Source organism: Danio rerio, chromosome 8 (assembly GCF_049306965.1).
Source record: "Danio rerio strain Tuebingen ecotype United States chromosome 8, GRCz12tu, whole genome shotgun sequence".
Classification (NCBI taxonomy): domain Eukaryota; kingdom Metazoa; phylum Chordata; class Actinopteri; order Cypriniformes; family Danionidae; genus Danio; species Danio rerio.
The window spans coordinates 63,206,368-63,228,271 of NC_133183.1; the positions used below are offsets into that span (position 1 = coordinate 63,206,368).

At 37.0% G+C, this 21,904-nt stretch overlaps 1 protein-coding gene across 4 annotated transcripts in view; it reads left to right on the forward strand.

Annotated features, from left to right (window-relative positions):
* The first annotated feature begins 997 nt into the window (after positions 1-997).
* The window catches only part of cfap74 (cilia and flagella associated protein 74), a 56,680-nt gene continuing 35,773 nt past the window's right edge, over positions 998-21,904 (forward strand). For all 4 annotated transcript variants that reach the window (XR_012384809.1, XR_012384810.1, XM_002663243.7 and 1 more), the window contains exons 1-19: positions 998-1,075; positions 1,333-1,424; positions 1,524-1,593; positions 3,078-3,221; positions 5,890-5,988; positions 6,056-6,160; positions 8,397-8,570; positions 8,838-8,948; positions 9,211-9,313; positions 10,923-11,080; positions 11,164-11,332; positions 13,837-14,013; positions 14,459-14,617; positions 14,948-15,066; positions 18,034-18,100; positions 18,691-18,780; positions 19,161-19,301; positions 20,245-20,308; positions 21,121-21,227. Coding sequence is in view for 2 of the 4 variants with exons in the window: in XM_002663243.7 (XP_002663289.3) it covers positions 1,346-1,424; positions 1,524-1,593; positions 3,078-3,221; positions 5,890-5,988; positions 6,056-6,160; positions 8,397-8,570; positions 8,838-8,948; positions 9,211-9,313; positions 10,923-11,080; positions 11,164-11,332; positions 13,837-14,013; positions 14,459-14,617; positions 14,948-15,066; positions 18,034-18,100; positions 18,691-18,780; positions 19,161-19,301; positions 20,245-20,308; positions 21,121-21,227 (2,136 nt within the window). In the remaining 2 variants the exon portion in view is untranslated. The remainder of the gene's footprint in view (positions 1,076-1,332; positions 1,425-1,523; positions 1,594-3,077; positions 3,222-5,889; positions 5,989-6,055; positions 6,161-8,396; positions 8,571-8,837; positions 8,949-9,210; positions 9,314-10,922; positions 11,081-11,163; positions 11,333-13,836; positions 14,014-14,458; positions 14,618-14,947; positions 15,067-18,033; positions 18,101-18,690; positions 18,781-19,160; positions 19,302-20,244; positions 20,309-21,120; positions 21,228-21,904) is intronic.

A 21,904-nucleotide genomic window follows, 5' to 3' on the forward strand; every position in this document is an offset into this window, starting at 1 on the left:
TCTGGCCCAGATTTGGCATAAAGCGGGCACAGCAGGGATTTATTCGTCAATTGCATACAGCATGTGGGCCTAACATGACCCGGGTTTGGCAGAGGTGGCACCGTCTTTAAGGCAACACACAAGACTTGGGTCAGATGTCAAATGTAGTATTTGGCCCAGATGTTAAAAATGTATGTGGGCCACATAAGTTTGGCCTGTCTTGACCCACATTAAAATTATTTTTGAGTAATGAAAAAGATTTTACCAATCAGGTTGCTTTAGGAAAAAAAGCATGCCCATAACGAACCTAAAGCCCAATACTTCATGGGTTTATCAATTTAATTGGCCCAGTTCTGGCCCAGTTCTGGATTGTTAACCTGGCTCAAACTTGGCCCAGATATGGTCCATGTTTGGCCCTTGTCTGGAAGCCAGACTTGGTCCAGTCTTGTACTGAAATTTACTGTGGCATGTAGGACAAGCATTGTGTGAGCCAAAGCTAAGCACAGATGGGTTGAAGGCAATTGTAAATAAACAAACAAATGAAGAAGGAGAAAAACAAGAAGAGCAACCTATTTGGAGCATTTCTGCTGGACAAAACAATAGAGACAGTATATAAATTGTAATAGTTTTAATAGTTTAAATATGGTGGAATAGCAATGGAAGCTACTGGTCTTGTGGGTCACTAATGTTTGCTGGTAATCGAATGGAGGCATGTCAATAGGTTACCTAATGAAATACGCCCCCAAGAATGCTAGAAATCATTCAAATGAACTAGTATTAATGTTTAAATTGGTATTTTGGTACGTGTGTTTGCTATGATTTGAATGCATTTTTATTATTTATGCTGTTTAAAAAGGTTAATTCTTTAATTTGAGCATTGTATATGTTTTCCTGGACTCAAAAACGTATATAAAACAGTATTAACTTGTGAATAGGACAAAACCGACAAAACAAAACAGACCGCGGTGTGTTTACCAGAGATACTACATTTCCCAAGGTGCAGTGCGACTCTGTTTCCATCGAAACAACGACAACTGACAACGGAGATGTTTGTGCGCTCTCGCTTTGACACAGAAAGTTAACTAGGAAAATAAAGGTAATGTAAGCAATTTCTGTCATAAGTAAAACTGATAACGCGTCTTGTTGGCTACTTTTAATTAACTAATTTGTAATTAAACCTATAACAAGCCAGGCTAATAATCCAGAACGACTTCTGGGCATCTAAAGGGAAAGTTGTATTATCAAAAATGACGAATAACGTTTACTAACTTAGACCTCCTAATGTAGCACAAGATAGTATATTTTAATATTAATAGCGTTATTTTTTAACATGAATTAATCTGTTGTTTCCAGCTGGTGTGGAGGTATGGATGTGTCGAATATTAGTGCAGATCTGTCAACATCTTATAATAGTAACGTTAGTGGCCCACAGGAGCACACAGACGGTAAAGACTAGTACAGACTTTATAAAAGTTTATTATCACAAAATTATCAAAAGCGAAATGGATTATAGTAATATGTGTCTCATGTGATGTTTACTTCAGTGGAAGGCACTTTGGAAGAGATCTTCAGATTTGAGGATGGTTTCTCTGATGGTTTCGACAGCTCTGAGTGGTGAGAAATAAAATAAATGTTCATTATTTAACTGAATATCGACTTCATAGATGTGTTGACATAAATACATACAGTCATGTGGAAAAAGTTCTGTTAGGACATTCTAGGAAATTCCAATTTTTCCATATCATGACATTAAAATGATCTGATTTCATGTGTTGTTCATGTGAGTTTTTTTTTTTCTTACTCGAAAAAAAGTTACTTAATTACAAAAAAGTAAGACATTACGAATTACTTATTACGTTATTAAAATTGCATTTAAATTACTTTTCTAAATACTTTGTCTGAAAAGTAACTTAAACACTTAATAAGTAATTTAATTATTTTTCTCAATACTTCTTAAATTTTATATTCCTATCAATGCATTGACAATAGACACTCTTTTAATTCTTTAAATTTGAGTGAAACAGGAACTCCGTTTTATAAAGATTAACACTTAAAACACTGCAACACACTTTATGACAGCATTTCATACAGCATATATTGACATGTCTTATTTCATTGTTTTTAAGACGTGCAATCATTGAACAAATCTAATATTATTTAATTAATATGCAAAATATGTGAATATATAACCTTTAGTAAAAAAAAATATTTGGCTAAGTATATTTGTATAACAAAAAATACAATTACTCTGATTTTTATAGAACTGTTACATTTATTTACAGTATTTAAGGTAAACATTTTAAGTAACTTTAAATAAATGACCGTAAAATGAACAGTAATCCTTTGATTTAATTATGTTATCTAGTAGGGCTGCACAATATATCATTTCAGCATTGATATGTGTCTATCCACAATAGTCAGAGCGGAAGATATTCAATATTAATTCTGTATTATAGTTAACCAAGAGCCACTGCATTTATATAGAATTACATACATGCAGATATTTGTGTTTTTTTCTAGTCCAAATATCTACATTTTAAAGTCAAAACAAGATAATATTTATTATACCACTGGCAGATAAAATTACTTGTTTTAAGGGAAAACTATTAATTTTGACTTTATTGTCTGAAGTTGAAAACAAAGCAATATTTTTATTTGATCTAAGATTTTTTTTTTATATTTGCACTAGAAACAAGACAAAGCAAAGCAAGAGAGGCTTTTTTTGCATTTGAGATTGTTCAATTTCTGTACCTGAAACCATTAGACTAATAGAATTAGAGCTATTCAAACTGAATCTTGGAAAAATCTCATTTATATTTAACATTTTTATCACAGAAAATTAAAAACATAGCAATATCAGATTTTCCCAGTATCATGCAGCCCTGTTATCTAGTTACTTTGAAACTAATTACACCCAATACTGCTACTGATACAGAAAACCCTTTCGTTAAATGGAGTGTTCAATCTTTTCCACATGCTTGCAATTAGCATTTCAGTGCAAGATCAACCAATCAAATTCAAAATTCATAATAATAATAGCAATGAAATAAAAAAAAACCCTGTGTGTATATATCTTAATGTATCTTATCTGCTTTAAGGGAAGTCAGTGATGGGGAAAATAAAACTGATGCAGACGGAGAAATGCGACACACTGACAAGATACACACAATGAAGCTCCAGAAGACTCTGGCTCAGCTAGACATGTTTTACCAGCAGAAGAAGCTCAACGTGCTGCAGGCCAAGTGTGCATCCACATAATCATTATAAGTTTTTACCTCCTGTTATAACACGTCCACGTTAAAGGTCCTGTGAAGAGCTTTAAAATGCGTGAAATTTACTGGATATTACTCATCTTAACTGAAACATGAAGAGAGGGTGGGGCATAAAGTAGCTCCTCCCCTTTAATAAACAGCCAATAGTGTATATTTTTTTCTCACAGCTCTGCTAGTGAAAGGGGTTGAGCTCAAGCGCAGCAAGCCAATGAGAAGAAGGGTGTGGGGCATGTCAGACACTACAGAGCATTTGATTGGACAGAAGATTTAATGAGACACTGAAGTATGAAAAAATTGTTGACGAAAGTGACAAACTGCAAACTTTAGATGTTTATATCAGGTTTATATCTACTAAACGTAAATATTGTCACTGTTTTAGAGCACACTAGATTATAGATATCTTTAAAACTCACAGACTGAAACTAACATCTAAATCTTTAAACATAGGCTCATTTTGAAAATGTACCCCTATATACATTTCTGGAGAGCGTAAATTATGTAGTCAGAGGAACTGCTGCATTTTAAAACGAATGCTGCAGGGTGGTATGACGTTGCTCCTTTTCGCGCTACCAGCTGACCATTTACCTCCACGTGGGCAGCTTTTCTGCTGTTACCAGTTTGCCCTGTGGCTCACTGCATACGTCTGAGGATTTGAAATGCATAGCGGAGATGACTGTAATGAAGAAATTTGAGTCTGGCGAAAAACAGTTCCAGAAAGCAGGCAAAACAAAAACAATAGCCAAAAAATAAAATAAACAAGTTAATAACAGGGTGAGAACGTGGTAAAAATCAGGCGGCCGTGAGGACTTTTCTTTTTCTGGAGTGCTTTTGAAAACACTATCAGTTGGGTTTAAGGAAGACTGTGAGCTAGTCAATCAGTGCTTTTGAAAACACTATCAGTTGGGTTTAGTGGAGGGAGGGGCTGGGGGGATCATTCGTTCATTCAGTCAGTCAGCCAGTTGACAGTGGCCTCTGGTGGATTTGCGCGAGAACAGCAGGCATGAATGACACTCTCGAGAGAAATTTGAGATCTGAAAAAGCGTACACAGCGACTTCTGGTGGATTCACGAAAACAAAAACTGCAAAAAACGTATCCTCCTGGGATATATTTGGCGCTCTCCAGAAACATATACAGGGATAAGTACAACCCAAACTCATTCTGAAAACGTAGTCCCGCGGACGTTTCTGGAGACAGCAGAATATGTCCCGGGGGGTACGTACGGCCGCGTTTTTTTTTTTCAAGCAAACGCTGCGGGGCGGTGTGACGCTGTTCCCTTTCGCGCTTGCCTTACCTCCTTGTGGAGGGCTTCCCCGCTGCAACCCGTTTGTCCACTCAGCTCAGCGTACGACAGCAGGCTCAAGATGCAGAGAGGAGTTGAACACGGCGACCGGTTTCGAGTCTGGGGAAGAGCAGTTCCAGCAATCAGGTAAGACAAAAACAGAATCCCAAAAATTAAGTGAACGAGTTTCGTAACAGGGTGAGAACGCGGCGAAATCCGAAAACGCGGTAGAATAAAAAAATCAGGGCTTTTATTTTTTTGGACGGCTTTTGTAAACTGTTGCTCGGTTTAAGGGAAGTGAGCGGGCGGGCGGGTCGATCGGTATAATTGGTTGGGTTTAGGGAAGGAGGAGGGCGAGTCGGCCGATTGGCCGGCCCGCAGTCAATCATCCGGTCAGTCGGACAGTGGCCTCCGGCGGGTTCACGCGAGACCCGCGATCGCGAGAGGCGTCTGAGGTGCGAAAAAGCGAGCAACAGCGGCCTCTCGCGGATTCGCGAAAACAAAAACTGCAGCCGTACCTACCCGCCGGGACGTATTCCACGGTCTCCAGAAACGTCCGTGGGACTAAGTTTCCACAATGAGCCTGGGTTGGAATTTTGTATTGCAATTTCATGGGACCTTTAAAGGAGATGATGAATGTGTCTCAGCTTCTCAGCGTGGGAAGGTTTTTTAGACTCTGTGAATCTCTGCTTTCATACTGTTCTCAGATGCGTGTCGTGGTGTGAGCACATGCCATAGAAAAGCTGTTAGGTAGGAGGACTGAGGAGTTCAGATCTGTCAAGATGTAAACACACACAAGAAAGTCCGCTTTCTTCCACATAACAAAAATATGATATTTAAATACTATAGTTTGTTTGAATTACACTATGTACAAGTGTGATTATAGTATTAACACGTTGTAAACAACATACTGTAGTATTAACTATAGCAGACTGATAAACTGTAATAAATATTGTAGTATACTTTAACTTTTACTACAGTAAACTGTGTATTATAGTATAATATACCTTATAGTGGTAGAAAACGACAGTAATGGGTTATATTGGGTTTATATTACTATATTGTTGTGTTAACTTAGCAACTGTAGACTCACCAGACAAGAGATTAATTTAAGTACATTACTATAGTATGGTTCAAAACACTACATTATTTACTATTAATTACTATAATGTTTTTTAAATAAAGAAGCTCTATGTAGAAACCCTTGTTAGCGAAAAAAAAACATATTTTATTTGTGTATTACTTTTTTGTATAATTGTTTAAAACACAACATACATAGAACTAATCAAAATTAGAAACAGGAGAAAATATTTGCTGAAAGCACATGTACTCTCTTTTTATTCTGTGTTTTCTTGAAGGGAGGAGCTGAAAGCGTTTCACCTTCACGTGTCTGAGCTGGAAGAACAGAGAGACAAGATTGAGGAGCAGATGGAAAACGAGAAACAGGCTGGAAACAGGTAAAACGCTGATTCTCAGGAGCCCTGAATACTCTGAAAACCACTGACTCTGCTTTATTGTGTGCAGTGTGCCGCTGTTTCGCTTACGCGCTCAGCTCAAGCGTGTGTGTGCAGAACTGCAGGCCGAAGAAGACCTGGGGGATCACTTAGAGATGGTCTTGAAGGAGCATGAGTGAGTTTTGTATTCATACTTAATACTCAAAGTTCCCACGAAAATTAAAATAAATTTTTTTTAGATGTTAGCATGAGTATGTTATTGCGCCAAAACAGTGACAACATTCACATTGAGAAGATATAAACCTGATATAAACATCTAAAGCTAGTCGTTTGTCTCTTCCGTTGTCTCTTCCGCCTAAATGAATCAAGTATTTTTTGAGGTCTCCTCATAGTTTAGTTTCTCATCAAATCTTCTGACCAATCCAATGCTCTCTAGTGTCTGACATGCCCCACCCCGTTCTTCTCATTGGCTGTTTATTTGATGCGCTTGAGCTCAACCACTCTCACTGGCTGAGTTATGAGAATAACTAAATGCTATTGGCTGTTTTTTAAAAGGGGAGGAGCTACTCTATTTAAGAGTCTATTTAATTTAAAACTCTATTTAACTTCCCCTTTAAATAACGTTTGTACTCCCTGTGATATGTTGCATCTTAGTACTGAGATTTCTCTTTTTCTGAAATGGGGCAGATGTAGCGAAGCCAAAAAATGGCCACACTCAAGTACATTAAAATAATGTAGATGTTATTTAGGTCAGGGGTGGCAACACTACTCAAAAAATTGGAAGGGCAAAATTTGATACTATAAATTTGAGAACATTATAGCTGGCAATATTAATTTCACACTAAATGTTTTGTGCCACATCAAATGCACGGATAACATAAATCAAGAAAAATATTCTTGAGATTAAATTGAATGTACATTTTTAAATTGAATTAAAATTTACTTAATTTAGCCTAACAGAATCATAAATGTGTATCAGTGTTTGCTTTGTATATAGACTAGACTATTGCAACTCTCTACTAGCCGGGCTTCCAGCTAACTCTATCAAACCTCTTCAGCTGCTTCAGAACGCAGCAGCACGAGTGGTCTTTAATGAACCTAAAAGAGCACATGTCACTCAGCTGCTCATCCGTTTGCACTGGCTGCCAGTTGTTGCTCGCATCAAATTCAAAGCTCTGATGTTTGCCTACAAAGTGACTTCTGCTTTGCTCCTTCTTATCTGCTCTCACTTCTGCAGATGTATGTGCCCTCCAGAAACTTGCGTTCTGTGAATAAACGTCGCCAAAAAGGGAAGAAATCACTTTCCCGAACTCTCGCACTCAATCTGCCCAGTTGGTGTAATGAACTCCCTAACTGCATCAGAACAGCAGAGTCACTCGCTGTCTTCAAGAAACCACTAAAAACTCAACTATTTAGTCTCCACTTCCCTTCCTAATCTGCAATTGCCTCTCTGGCTATACCACTAACTGTACTCAAAAAAAATAATAAATAAATAAAATAAAATAAAAATTCTTACAATACTAATGCTTTCCTTAGACTTTACACATCTGAAACTCGCCTACAGCACTTATTCATTGTTGCTCTTATAGTTGTGTAAATTGCTTCCTTGTCCTCATTTGTAAGTCGCTTTGGATAAAAGCGTCTGCTAAATGACTAAATGTAAATGTAAATATAAAAATATTAAAAAATAATGTATATTACTGAAAATAATTAGGAAGACAGCATATTTGCTCACACTTCATTTTAAGGTGCAATTCTCACTGTTAACAAACCATTAACTATGACTTTTGCCTAAACAAAAAACTCCTAATTTGCTGCTGATAGTTAGTAATACAGATAAGATAATTAAATCTTACATAATACTTGTTAAGTACTAATAAACAGTCAATGTCTTAATAATAGGCAGGTAATGAACTACTTTTCCCAGTGATGGGTTGCGGCTGGAAGAGCATCCACTGCATAAAAACTTGCTGGATAAGTTGGCGATTCATTCCGCTGTGGCGACCCTGGATTAATAAAGGGACTAAGCCGACAAGAAAATGAATGAATGAATAATGAATTACTATAGTGAGAATTGGTAGTTAAATCAACGTTCAATTTAATTCTTAAATCAAGAAGTTTTTTCTTGACAATTGTAAAATATTTTTTGGGAAATAATAAGTCAAAACTAAGTGGGTTTTCCTTTAAACAAGTACATCAATCTTGCTTTTGGTTTTAAATAAGAATATTTTACTTTAAACACTCACTTAATTTCGACTTATTATTTTTGAAGGCAGCACAATATTTAATACGTGTCTAGAAAATGCTTCTTGATTGAATGATTTTTAAATATTTGGACTAGAAACAAGACGAAAGCTGTAAGTAAGAAAAGCATTGTTTGCAGTGTGTTATTTTTTTTACCGTGTCTCCAGGCTGGAGCTGTGTCAGGTGGAGGTAGAACTGGGTCGCTTCTTGGATCTCCGTCAGGAACTAGAGCTAGAGGAGAAAACCATTCAGTCTCAGGACCAGAAGACACAAAAGCTCAGATTCCAGCGCGAGAAGAGGGTTATTAGAGGACGCAGACACAAAGCACACCAAGACGAAATGTAATAGTTTAATATGCTTTTATCATTATTATTAATATTATTATTATTTATTTATTTTCTTGAACTAAAGACCAGTAACCTTGCTATTTATCAGTCTAAATGATGCAACAATTACATTTAATGCTGATTTTTTTTCTCCTCTTGAACAGAAAAATATGAATTTTTGGAAAGATTTTGGGAAAGTAGTGTGTTGTTGTTTTAAAAAAATCTCCAGATGTTCAGATCTTTCAGATGAGATTGTTATTTGTGTGATCTGCTACGTGACAGTGAACGTGAGAAGCTTTTACAAGAGCAGATGGATCTTCAAAAGAAGCAACAGGAACAGGCTCTTGCTAGTCATCTCAAAGCAGCTGTCTACCTCAAACAGACTCTACAGAGGTGTGACACACACACACACACACACTTGTTCAGCTATCTTTATGTTGATTTCCCATAGACGTAATGATTTTATACTGTACAGACTGTATATTCTACTCCTCTACTACAGCACTAGCCCTAAACCCAAACCTCACTGGAAACAATTTACATGAAAAAATCCATAAAACGTTCAACCTTCTCTGCTTTGATTATAATCTGCCAGTCTGATAAAGTCTATTTAAAATAAGATCATATAGAAGATTTCTGTGTTTTTGTGTTGTAGGATAAAACAGAAAGACGCTGAAGCAGAAGAGAGGAAGCAGGAACTACTGAAGAAGAGGAAAACGGCAGTGATGGCACTCAAAGCCAGTTACGCTGCCACTCAGGTACCATCATCTGACTGTAAGAGTCGCGAAAAGAGTTGCGAGTAATTATAACAGCTGAAGATTTCAGAATTTTATTAGTGAATCAAAATCTCTGTATAATGCCTTATGAGACTCAGTGAGGCTCATCTGAACAATCAGCACGGCTCCTCTTTATCTCTAAGTAGAAACTTAGAAAACTTGTTAGGATTTTAAAACAATACCATTGTTTTGGACAATGATATTGATTGTAACATTCTGGGACCTACAGTATCATACGTGTGGCGCAATGCGGCATCAGACAAGACTAAAGTGTTTTTTTTTTGCAATTTTCAGCCCTGCACAGATATCATTTTATCATTTTGCATCGTGAGCAAATGCATTTGGGCCTATTTTTGCATCCATGTGCATGCTGGTCTGAAAAGGAGGTGTGTTAAGATGTATTGTTGACATGTTGCTATTTTTAGGCAACTGAAATAGACCGCACCATTGACCAACTAAAAACTAGTCTAAATTCAATAACGCCGAGTATTTATTTGTTATTTAAAGAGGGCTTTAGTAGCATGCGCCTATATGGGTCCAAAACACGCATACAGATTGCTTAATACACACACAGGGATGTGCAGCAGTACACAAATATTTTTAAATATAAAGAAATAAAGGATTAAAGTGTAAAAAAGTGTAAAAAAAGGGGGCTTAGGTGGAATCTATTGTAGCTAGTTTATGCATGACAATTAACCTTTGTTTAGTATTGTTAATATTATTTATTATATGCATAATTATATTTGTTTTTATCATTTTTTGTTCAGATTTGTCCACCTGTCGGGTTTTAGAGTTGTATGCATTACTATATAGAAGCAATAGGATGTGTGTTTGGATGTAACTCAGTTCACACTTTGTTGTGGTTATTAATTTATTTGTTTGCTGTAAATTAGAACTGAATTCAGGAATAGTTTTGAAACTAATCTTTGCGCTTGATAAATTTGTCATGTAAATAGCAAATGCGCCATGACACGACGCATCTAACTCTTAAAGGGAATAGGAGATGCGACTCTGTTTATTGCACGTCATGCCCAAACACATCTATGTCATTAAAAAAAATAAGAACAATAGTTTTGAACCATGCGCCAAGTGCACAGACTGTTTTTCCCATCATTAAAACAGCAAAAGTGGATTCAGACGTGCCCTAAGTGTGCTTTAGACTATGCACCTAGATTAGAGGTGTCCAAACTCGGTCATGGAGGGCTGATGTCCTACATATTTTAGTTCCAACCCCAATTAAACACACCTAAACCAGCTAATCAAGCTCTTTCTTTGTATACAAGAAGCTTCCAGGCAGGTGTATTTAAGCAAGTTGGAGCTAAACTCCAACACCAGCCCTCCAGGACCGAGTTTGGACATCCCTGACCTAGATTGTTAAAATAGCATACTGTTGGATACAATGGAAACACAAGCCTGATCAAGGTGACCTATGCTTAATCGTAGTGTACGCTACCTTATTTTTCAGTGTAAACAAACCAGAGTCACTTACATCCACAGTAAGAGAGAACAGAAGAGTGAACAGAGCTTTATTGCTGGATGAAAGTGTATGTGGGTTTACATCTATAATAGATCCTCTCTTCATTCACTTTAGGAGAGTATTAACGCTAGAAAGCAACGACAGAAAGCATCTGAACAGATACAGAGGGAGCAAGAGCAGCAGATGAAGGAGTGGCTGGAGGCCCGGGGAATGAACAGCACTGAACACCTCCACCGACTGAAACTGCAGGAGCGCCACAGCAAGAGGAACGAGTGAGGCTTTCACATATACACTACAGCTGAATGCAGAAAGCTGTGATGTACATGTTTCTGATATTGTATGTGTTTCATTGAAGGGAGTTTGAAGAGAAACGGAGAGCGAGGCAAATGGAGATTGTGGCTAAATTGCTCTTAGAAAGGAATGAGGAGAAGCATAAAAAAGCTCCTGCACCCATCCATGGGAAAAAACAGCCGGGGAAACTCCTGCAGGACATACTATCTTCATCTGAGCATACAAAAAGAGAGGTGCCAATCACACTGACCATAGATATGTAGATATAACAGGCCATGTAGTACTTTAAAGTGTCCTAATATTATGTCAGAGTGTCCTACGATAGCTTTAAATGCATCCAAGGTCAGAAAACATGGTAATTTTATCAGAATATGCATTTATTATTGGAGTCATTAGACAAGGATTTCAATGTAGTTTGCTTGAATCAATTCAGAGCCTAAGGTGTGTAAACCCCTCCCCTTTTATAAACCAGCTTTGCTCTAATTGGTCAGGTGGTCGAGTCTATTTTAATTGATCCATCCCTGTCAGTAACTCATTTCAGAGTGTTTCAAATGTCACAGGTACAGTTGAGGTCAGAATTATTAGCCCCCCTGAATTATTAGACCACTTGTTTATTTTTTTCCTCAATTTCTGTTTAACAGAGAGATTTTTTCAACACATTTCTAAACATAATAATTTAAAAAACTTATTTCTAATAATATATTTATTTTCTCTTTGACCATGATGACAGTAAATAATATTTTACTAGATATTTTTCAAGACACTTCTATACAGCTTAAAGTGACATTTAATTCTTACCTAGGTTAATTAAGGTAACTAGGCAGGTTAGGGTAATTAGGCAAGTTATTGTATAACGATTGGTTGTTCTGTAGACTATCGAGAAAAAATATAGCTTAAAGGGGATAATAATATTGTCCCTAAAATGGTGTTTAAAAAATTTAAAACTGCTTTTATTCTAGCCGAAATAAAACAAATACAACTTTTTCCAGAAGAAAGAATATTTTCAGACATACTGTGAAAATTTCCTGAATCTGTTCAACATCCTTTGGAAAATATTTTAAAAAGAACAAAACATTTGAAGGGGGGTAATAATTCTGACTTCAACTGTAGGTGAGTATTATGCAGATTAGTTACTTTGATTGTGCTGATGTAGATCGACTCATTAAGGCGACTCAGAGCTGACTCTTTCTGTCAAGAAACAATATCTTTATTTATCATGCACTTTTTTTGAATAGCAATATAGTTTACACTGAAGTACAGCTGTTACAAACTGCAAATATTTGTAGAAAACCCATATGAACTGCTTATTAAACTGAGTGTGTCTGAGCATGATCAGGAAGGCCAGAGCTTAGGAGACAAGTTTGTTAAAAATGTGGTCCACTACTTTGGAACTGACAGTGATGAGCAGCACCAAAGACTTTAGCGGTGTTCGTGTAGAATTTGTTGTTTGTTTAACTTCATAGTGCATCTAAAAAAGCTGGTGCTTGTGAAAAAAGAAACGTAGTGTATTGGAAAGGTTCATTGTGGATACGTATCCCTGTATATATTTCTGGAGAGCATGAAATATGTCTCAGGAGCTACGTTTTTTTTTTTTTGCAGGTTTTGTTTTTCGTGAATCCACCAGAGGCCGTTGTGTATGCTTTTTAAGATTTCAAATTTCTCTTGCGAGTGCCATTCACACCTGCTGTCTCGCGTAAATCCACCAGAGGCTGCTGTCGACTGACTGACTGACCGATCGACTGACCCACTCTCCTCTTTCCCTAAACCCAACCAATAATGTTTTCAAAAGCACCGATTGACACAAACACCCGATTCCCTAAACCCAACTAACATAGTTTTCAAAAGCAATCCAGAATAAGAAAACCCCTTGCGGCTGCCTGGTTTTTATTTTATTGCCTTTTTTTTTACCGTTCTGGAACTGTTTTTCACCGGACTAGAACCCCGTCGTCTTGGTCAACTCCGCTCTGCTGCCCAAGTCCAAGCCCAAAATATGCGGTGAGCTAATGGGCAAACTAGTAACAGCAGAAAAGCTGTCAATTCAGAGGTAAGCGAGAATAGGAACAGAAGTCATCGATGACATCATACTGCATTCATAGCATTCGTTTTAAAGACGAAATGCAGCCATAGGTAGCTCTACCCGGAATCTGCGCGCGCAGAATTCCTCAGATTTTCTGCAGATTTTTAGCCCATCATTAATTCTGTTTTTTTACTTGAGTAAATGTGTGCAAATCTATATTTATTCAGTGTTTTAATTAAATTTAGTAATATTATTGACTAATATGAAAATGTTCATCTGATTTATATACAGCGCAGTTTGTACAGTATTATTTTCTGTCTTTTACTAGATATATTATATGACAAACTTGCTTTATTTACCAAATAAAGTGAATCTAATTGGATTAGCATTTTAAACATGAAGTAAAAGTTAAAAATATATTATTTTTTATTTCATATATTGAGGTTTTATTTTTGATACTCCCAACATAATTCCGCAGAAATCCGCAGACTTTTACCAAAATTCTCAGCAGAAATAGCAAAAAACGTCAGCAGATTCCGTCTGGCCCTAGCCATAGATACCTCTGGCTATATAATTTGCGATCTCCAGAAATATATACAGGGGTACGTATCCACAATGAGCCAATCTTGTAAAACACATTCAGTGTAAATGGAAGTGCATATTCGCATATGTTTTACTAATTATGCAGCTGACCTGACTGTTTTGTTGTGTTTAATTCAGCAAAGGCATGAAGTGTTGAGTCCCAGAGCGTCTTTTGTGAGCTCCCGCAGTGACAGCATCAGCGAAGTCAGTTTCTCACCAGAGTGCGTGGAAATGAAGGATGAAGATGACGGAGACATGAGCCTGGCCCAGCCTGAGTTCACCGGCCTTTGGGAGCACAAACACACCGATTATATGGTAACAAATTCAAAATGAAGTATAGAAGCATCTCAATCTTTGGTTTGTTATGTTTTCTTTACATCCCTGTGCTTTTTATGATAGATGTGTTTGATTGTGGCGTACTTCTCTTATCTTTTGCAGTGTACTATGCATGAGAGATGTCTCTTCAGTGCAAAAAAAGATTTGATTGCTCTAACTTTATTCATTCCTTTTTTATCCACTTAGTTACTTATTTATCAGGGATCGCCACAGTGGAATGAACCTCCAACTATTCCAGCATATGTTTTACATCAGACACATGTTTTACTTCAGTCAAGACTATCTGTTAAAATGAGATGAAACAGCCAATCAGTGTTGAGTTCTGCATTATTGCCATGTCTCTATACTGTCTGTGCTCCAGATTGCTAATGTGATCTGCTGCATATTGTAAAAACACTATTTTTGGTCATATCTGTTCTCTTAGGCCTCGTCAGATGAAAATATTGAGCTTGAAACATCTCACACCACCATGAAGACCAAGCTGAACAAAAGTTCAGCTTCCAAAGCTGAAAAAAAGACCGTAAAGAGCAGAGAATCAAAAGGACCACCATTCATCAGCAAACCGGAGGTTATTCTGTTCAAGGTACTGAATGCAGGATGTTAAATTATAATAATAATATTCATCTCTTATTTCTTTAGGCCATCTTATTATTAGAAATGAGTTACCATTGTGCTTAAAAACAAGACTTTGAAGAAAAGGGAATTTATTCATTCATTTGTTTTCCTTTGGCTTACACGGGGAGAACTCCACACAGAAATGCCAACTGGCCACAGTACTAACCACTAAGCCTTCATGGCGCCCTTGAAAAGGAAATAGGGCTTATAATTTTCAACTAGGGCATGTTATAAATCTGGTGTATTATTTAACATGTGTTTAAATGAGAGGTGTGTTGTTTCTAAACTGTATTTACAGGATTGGGAGGTTGGGAGGATCTACAAGAAGAAAGTCACACTCACAAATGTCACGTATGGGACTAATTACTGTAAACTCATAGGAGTTTCAGACAATCTCCGAGATCATGTGTCCGTCAGGTGGGTGCATACTGGAGCATCTTATATGTTAGTGTTTAGTTGGGTCATTCCAAACCTGTGTAACATTTATCTGTAAAAAAATATATTCAGTTGAAGTCAAAATGATTAGCCCCCCCTATATATTATCCCCCATTTCTTTTTTAGTTCAAGACATTTATAAAAAATAGTTTTAATAACTGATTTATTTTCTCTTTGTCATGATGACAGCACATAATATTAGACTAGATATTCTTCAAGACACTAGTATTCAGCTTAAAGTGACATGTAAAGGCTTCACTAGGGTAATTAGGGTAAAGTTAGGGTAATTAGGCAAGTCATTGTATAACAGTGGTTCAGGGGCGGACTGGGACTTAAAATCAGCCCTGGCACTGTAGCCACACCAGCCCATATTACCACACCGACACAGCCCTACTTTTATTAGTGCACAGATGGTGAAATAATATAAGCAGTACCTTATGTAATATATATTTAAACTTTTAATGTATGTGACTGGAACAAAAACAACCCATTTATAACAAATTTATACATCAATCATTTCATTCATTCATTTTCTTTTCAACTTAGTTCCTTTATTAATCTGAGATCGCCACAGCAGAATGAACCACTAACTTTTTTAGCATATGTGTTACCCATATGTGTAACCCAATTCACCTCGTGTTTGAACTTGTGAGGGAAACCCACACGAACATGTGCAAACTCCACACAAAAACACCAACTGACTCAGCCAAGGCTCGAACCATTGACCTTCTTGCTGTGAGGCAACAGTGCAACCCACTGCGCTGCCCCCTTTCGAGACTATTTCAGTTAATTTTATGCATTTGTCAGCGTCTGATTTTAGAGCAATCTTTTGCTTTCTCTGAGCTTTTCGGCAACACCTTTCCTTTTTTACAGTCCATCTCTGACAATTAGCTTGTGCTGCACTTACTGTTTGTTTGACATTCTTGCCAGATTTTGATTACGTCCATGTAACCTCTGATTGGGTCAGCCCCTCTCGAAACCAGCCGGCCATTGCCGATTGGGCCAATGCTTAACATTTATTATTATCATTACTATTATCATCATCACATTCACTTCTTGCAAGAGATAAAAGCTGCCTGCATGTAAAAACAATACATAAAAAAATTTGAAAAATAGCACACCGGCCCACATTTTAAAATAAAAGGTCCGGCCCTTCTGGCATTTGCCAGAATTGCCAGATGGCCAGTCCGCCCCTGCAGTGGTTTGTTCTGGAGACAATCTAAAACTAATATTGCTTAATAATATTGACCTTCAAATGTTTTTTATAAAATTAAAAATTGCAATAGTAAACTGGGATCATGAACTAAAAGATGTCGATATTTGCAAAGTTCCTGCATCATACAGTAGTAATCAAGGTTATTTTATAACGAAAACCAAGACAGGATTTGTCAAAACATTTTCACTACCTGAAATTAAAATAAAAAATGAACTAAAACTGATAAATAATCTGAAATAAAATTATAATTAGCAAAAATAAATGATTTTCAGAATTAATAAGCATTCATTCTGTGGTTTAAGCCTTCTGAACTGTGGCTTTTTATAGAAGTGCCAGTAGATGGCGCCAAACACATCAGTCAATTGCAGGATTTAATACATATAAACATGAAAGTCGTGTTCTAACTTTTCTTCATCTGATTAAAAATGTATACTAGGCATGTTTAACTGTAACGAAGTGGCGGACACAGATGGATCCATTTGCAGTATTTTTATTAAACACAGTTTAATAACAAATAGCACACAGATGTTGTGCGTGCGCAAACTCACATCAAACACAGTAGTATATTGTCGTTGGGCTGGCGGCAGGTAAACACAGGATGAGTAAGCAGGCATGGGTCAGAGGCAGGCGGCTATCAGAGTCGGTAAGCAGGCTAGAGTTCAAGGCAGGCGGCGAGGATCAAAGTCAGGGGTTCAGGCACAGGTATAAGGCAGGCGGCAGGCAGGACTTGATCAGAGAACGAAGCAAGATCACAACAGGGAAGCAGGCAAGGATGAGAAACGCTCAGTAGTGTTAGCCTGGGCAGAACAAGACTTTGCATTGACTGAGCGTGTGTGTGTGTGTGTGCTGCGTATATGTGTGAGTGTGTCATTAGTTGGATGAGCTGCAGGTGTGCATGCTGTCAGTGTAAGTGGATGACGTAATGGTTTAGAAGTCCGGTGATGATGACCTCTGCTGGCCAGCGAGGGGAATGACTGGGACTGAGTCGGTGACATTAACTACATAATCAGTATGATCACTAATACATTTTTTTTATTTTGTTGGGGGGGGGGGGTGGTTACAGACAGGAAAGTATTGGGAGCAGAGAGAGGGGAAGGGTTGGCAAAGGACCTCGAGCCAGGAATCGAACTCAGGTCGCCGTAAGCACCATGGCCCTATAAGTCAGCACACTAACCACTAGGATATTGGCCCTGACACAGTCACTGATAAATGAACTGAAATAAAATAATTATAAGCAAAAATCAATGATTTTCAGAAATAATAAGTACTAATTCTGTGGTGAAGGCACTCTGAACTGTGGCTTTTTAGAGAAGTACCAGTAGATGGCGCCAAACACATCAGTCAATTGCAGGATTTTATACTGTACAAACATGTATTTTCCATACAAACATGAAAGCTGCTTTTATTCTAGCTAAAATAAAACAAATAAGACTTTCTCCAGAAGAACAAATATTAAAGGAAATTCTGAATTCCTGAATCTGTTCAACATCATTTGGGAAATATCTGAAAAAAGAAAACTAGATTCACAGGAGGGGGAATAATTCTGACTTCAACTGTACTTGTGCAACAAAAGACACAAGTTATCGTGCTTCTGGGTCACTAAAATGTGTAAATGCAGGGTGAATCTGCCATGCTGTAATATGTTGTTGCTGCTATAAATGTGCAATTAGTCACTGTCAGGCTGTTTGCATGTATTGACTAATTTAATAAACGTGTGACCTCTTTTCTTGCAGTTTCGAGCCACCGGGGCCCATGTCTGCTGGGATGGCTTGTGAACTGGAGGCTATATTTAGACCCTCGGTAAGGTTTTTCACCGTACTATCATCAGCTCAGGAAGATATATCTCTGCTTCAGTCTGTAGTCGCTGTTGTTGCTTCTTAAAGCGACAGTTCATCCAAAAATAAATATTCTGCCATCATTAAAGAAGATTAAAGGAGAACGCTGAAACCATTGACTTCCATTCATTCATTCATTTTCCCTCAGCTTAGTCCCTTTATTCATCAGGGGACGCCACAGGGGGATGAACCGCCAACTATTCCAGCATATGTTTCACACAGCGGATGCCCTTACAGCTGTCACAGAGTACTGGGAAACACCCATACACACTCATTCACACACACGCTTATACACTACGACCAATTTAGTTAATCAATTCCCCCATAGCGCATGCGTTTGGACTGTGGTTTGGAAACACCAACACAGGGAGAACATGCAAACTCCACACAGAAATGCCAGCTGACCCAGCCGGGACTCAAACCAGCAACCTTCTCGCTGTAAGGCGACAGTGCTAACCACCGAGCCACTCCGCTTTTATTATTTAAAAACTAAAAACTAAATAAAAACAACAGTGTGGAATAAAGACAGCATCAAATCTTTAATATTTGCTGTAGGTGGATGTGGATCTGGATGGAGTAATTCACTTTCAGTCGGCAGCTGGCCCTTTTTCTGTGCCCATCAAGTGCTCCAGGAAAAAATGTGAGGTAGGAGTTCCTGCATATTATCTGTTTCAAATAATTTCACAACAAGCAAGCGCATTTACGACGCTGTTAAAGGGCTAGTTCCCCCAAAAATGAAGATGTACTCACTATTTATTCTCTCTCAAATTAATTCTATAATTAGTTTCTTCAGTTGAAAGCAAAAGAAGATATTTTGAAGAATGCTGAAAACCTGTAACCATTGACTTCCACAGTAGGAAAGCCAAATAGTAAGGTAGTCAATCGTTACATGTTTCCAGCATTCTTCAAAATATCTTCTTTCATGATCAATCCTGAGAAAGAAACTAATAAGGGTTTGAAACAAGTGTGACTCTCCCTTTGATGTGTTTTTTCGAAAGTCACATTATCTCATATTTCCCCCCCAGATGGTTGTAGATCAGTGTTTTGTGGATTTTGGCACTCATGTAGTGGGACAGACGGTTTCCCGAATGATTACCATGACCAACAGAGGAGCCCTCGGCACTCGCTACACTCTGACCCCTGTGTCCAGCCTGCAGCAAACACCGGTCAGCCACACGCACACACACACAACAATTAGCATTTTTACATTTTCAAGATACTTTATTCTGTGTTATATATGAGCATGTTTACCCATGGGGAGCTTAATTTTGGTCCCCATAAGTCTGTGTGCGTTCAGGTTTAAGTCCCCACAAAGATATAAAACTAGTACACATGTACACAGTTGCTCCATACATCCTCTAGCTGACTTTACTAAGAACATGATGTGGAAACGTGAAAAAAAGCGAAGTGAATGCCAGGATGTTCCCTTTAACAATTAGGAAAATCAAATAAATATAAAATATAAAATAAAATATAACCCACCCAGATGGTATACATGGACTCAAATTTTGTCAAAACATTTGTCCTATTGTTGTTAAATAAAGGTAGGTTACAGTGGTTAATGATAATAACAACAAAAAATGATGTTCAGAAATAATGCAAAATAGATTCAGTGTAAAAATATTCAATTGAAATAAATAATATATATAATTATTTATATATATATATATATATATATATATATATATATATATATATATATATATATATATATATATATATATATATATATATATATATATTTAATTATTTAATATGTATATCAAAATGTATACAGATAGATAGATTAAAAGTTCCTCGTTATTTCCTTACATTAAAATGTAAAAGCTTTTTAGAGTTTCTTTCTTTTGTTGAGCACAAAACAAGATATTCTGAATAATTTTGAAAGAGAAAAAGCAGTCACTGACAGGCATGGTAGGAGCAAAATATGCTTCAGAATATCTTCCTTTGTGTTCAACAAAATAAAGAAACTCAAACAGGTTTTTTTGAAACAAGTGAGTAAATGCTGACAGAATCTTAATTGTTTTGGGTTTACTATTGCTTGACAACAATATTTAACTTAGTCTTTTTTCAAGCTGATAAATTGTTCTCTTATATTTCTCTGTGCAGGTTTCCGGCAAAACAGATGTTGAGATGCCCAGCCTGAATGAAGAAAAAGCAGAAATCACATCAGGTATGAAAAAAACACACAAGATGTCACTCACAGTGACTCGAGCCCTGGGTAAACAATGCTTTTCTCCTGTGCTACACTGTAGTTATACATCTACATTTGTGGGATTATTATTATTATTATTATTATTATTATTATTATTATTCAATTAAAATTCTTACTGTTCTAAAACATTTGCCTAGTTGTGTACATTTAGTGTATACATACATACATACATACATATATATATATATATATATATATATATATATATATATATATATATATATATATATATATAGATAGATAGATAGATAGATAGATAGATAGATAGATAGATAGATAGATAGATAGATAGATAGATAGATAGATAGATAGATAGATAGATAGATAGATAGATAGATAGATATATAGATAGATATTTATATATATAGATATATATAAATATTTGTGTGTATATATATATGTGTGTGTGTGTGTGTGTGTGTGTGTGTGTGTGTGTGTGTGTGTGTGTGTGTGTGTGTGTGTGTGTGTGTGTGTGTGTTTGTGTGTGTGTGTGTGTGTGTGTATAAAGACGCAGAAACAAATAAATACAAACATATGCCTAACAAAAAGATAGTAATATTTATGAATAAATATTTGTAATAGGTATAAATATTTTACAAATATAAATAAACAGTTTTTTTATCATACAAAATATAATATAATACACATATATATAAAATACATTATTTTAATGGAAAAGAACCTTGTTTCTTAATTGTTTATTAGTATATGTCTGTGTACAAAAATACATTGTGAACATCTTTGTAATAGTACGTTAATTTTGCCAATAGAGTCTCCTATCAGAGGTCCTGATGAGGTTCTAATGGCTGATCCCGAGTCAGTGGAGACTAAAGTGATGCAGAGCACCATTGAGCCTCCTGAGATTAGCATTGGCCAGGTAAGAACACACTAGGCCAGGTCATCCCATAACCGTGTGTCTTGACTCTTGAACGGAAGTTAAGATTGTACCTTTTTACCATATTGTGATGCACATCTGATTGAAATGGTCCTGTAGGGCGGTGCATGATTGCACCCTTTGGGAACTGATTGGATTGTTGAAGGATGGGTGATGCTAACAAAAGGATAAAAGACAGACGAATAAATGAAAGCAGGAAATGAGGCATGCCTTGATAGCCTCGGCCTAAAGGAATGATAGCTCTGCCCTAATGGACTGATAGTACTATCTTAAAGGACTGATAGTACCCCAACCCCCACAATAGACTGATAGTACCACTATAACAGACTGATAGTCCCATCCTAATTAACTGATAGCCCTGCCCCTAATGGACTGATAGCCCCACCCCTAAAGCACTGATAGTCCCACACTAATGGACTGATAGCCCCACCCCTAAATCACTGATAGTCCCACACTTATTGACTGATAGCCCCGGCCCTAAAGACCCCACCCCTAAAAGACTGATATCTCCGCCCTAAAGTGCTGATAGCCCCGCCCTAAAGTGTGGATAGCCCCTCCCTATAGTACTGATGGCCCAGAAACAGATAACAGAATTTAAAATATAGATATTTCTGTGTGAACTATCCCTTTAAGTTTCGGTTTCTATCCTGAACCTCTGC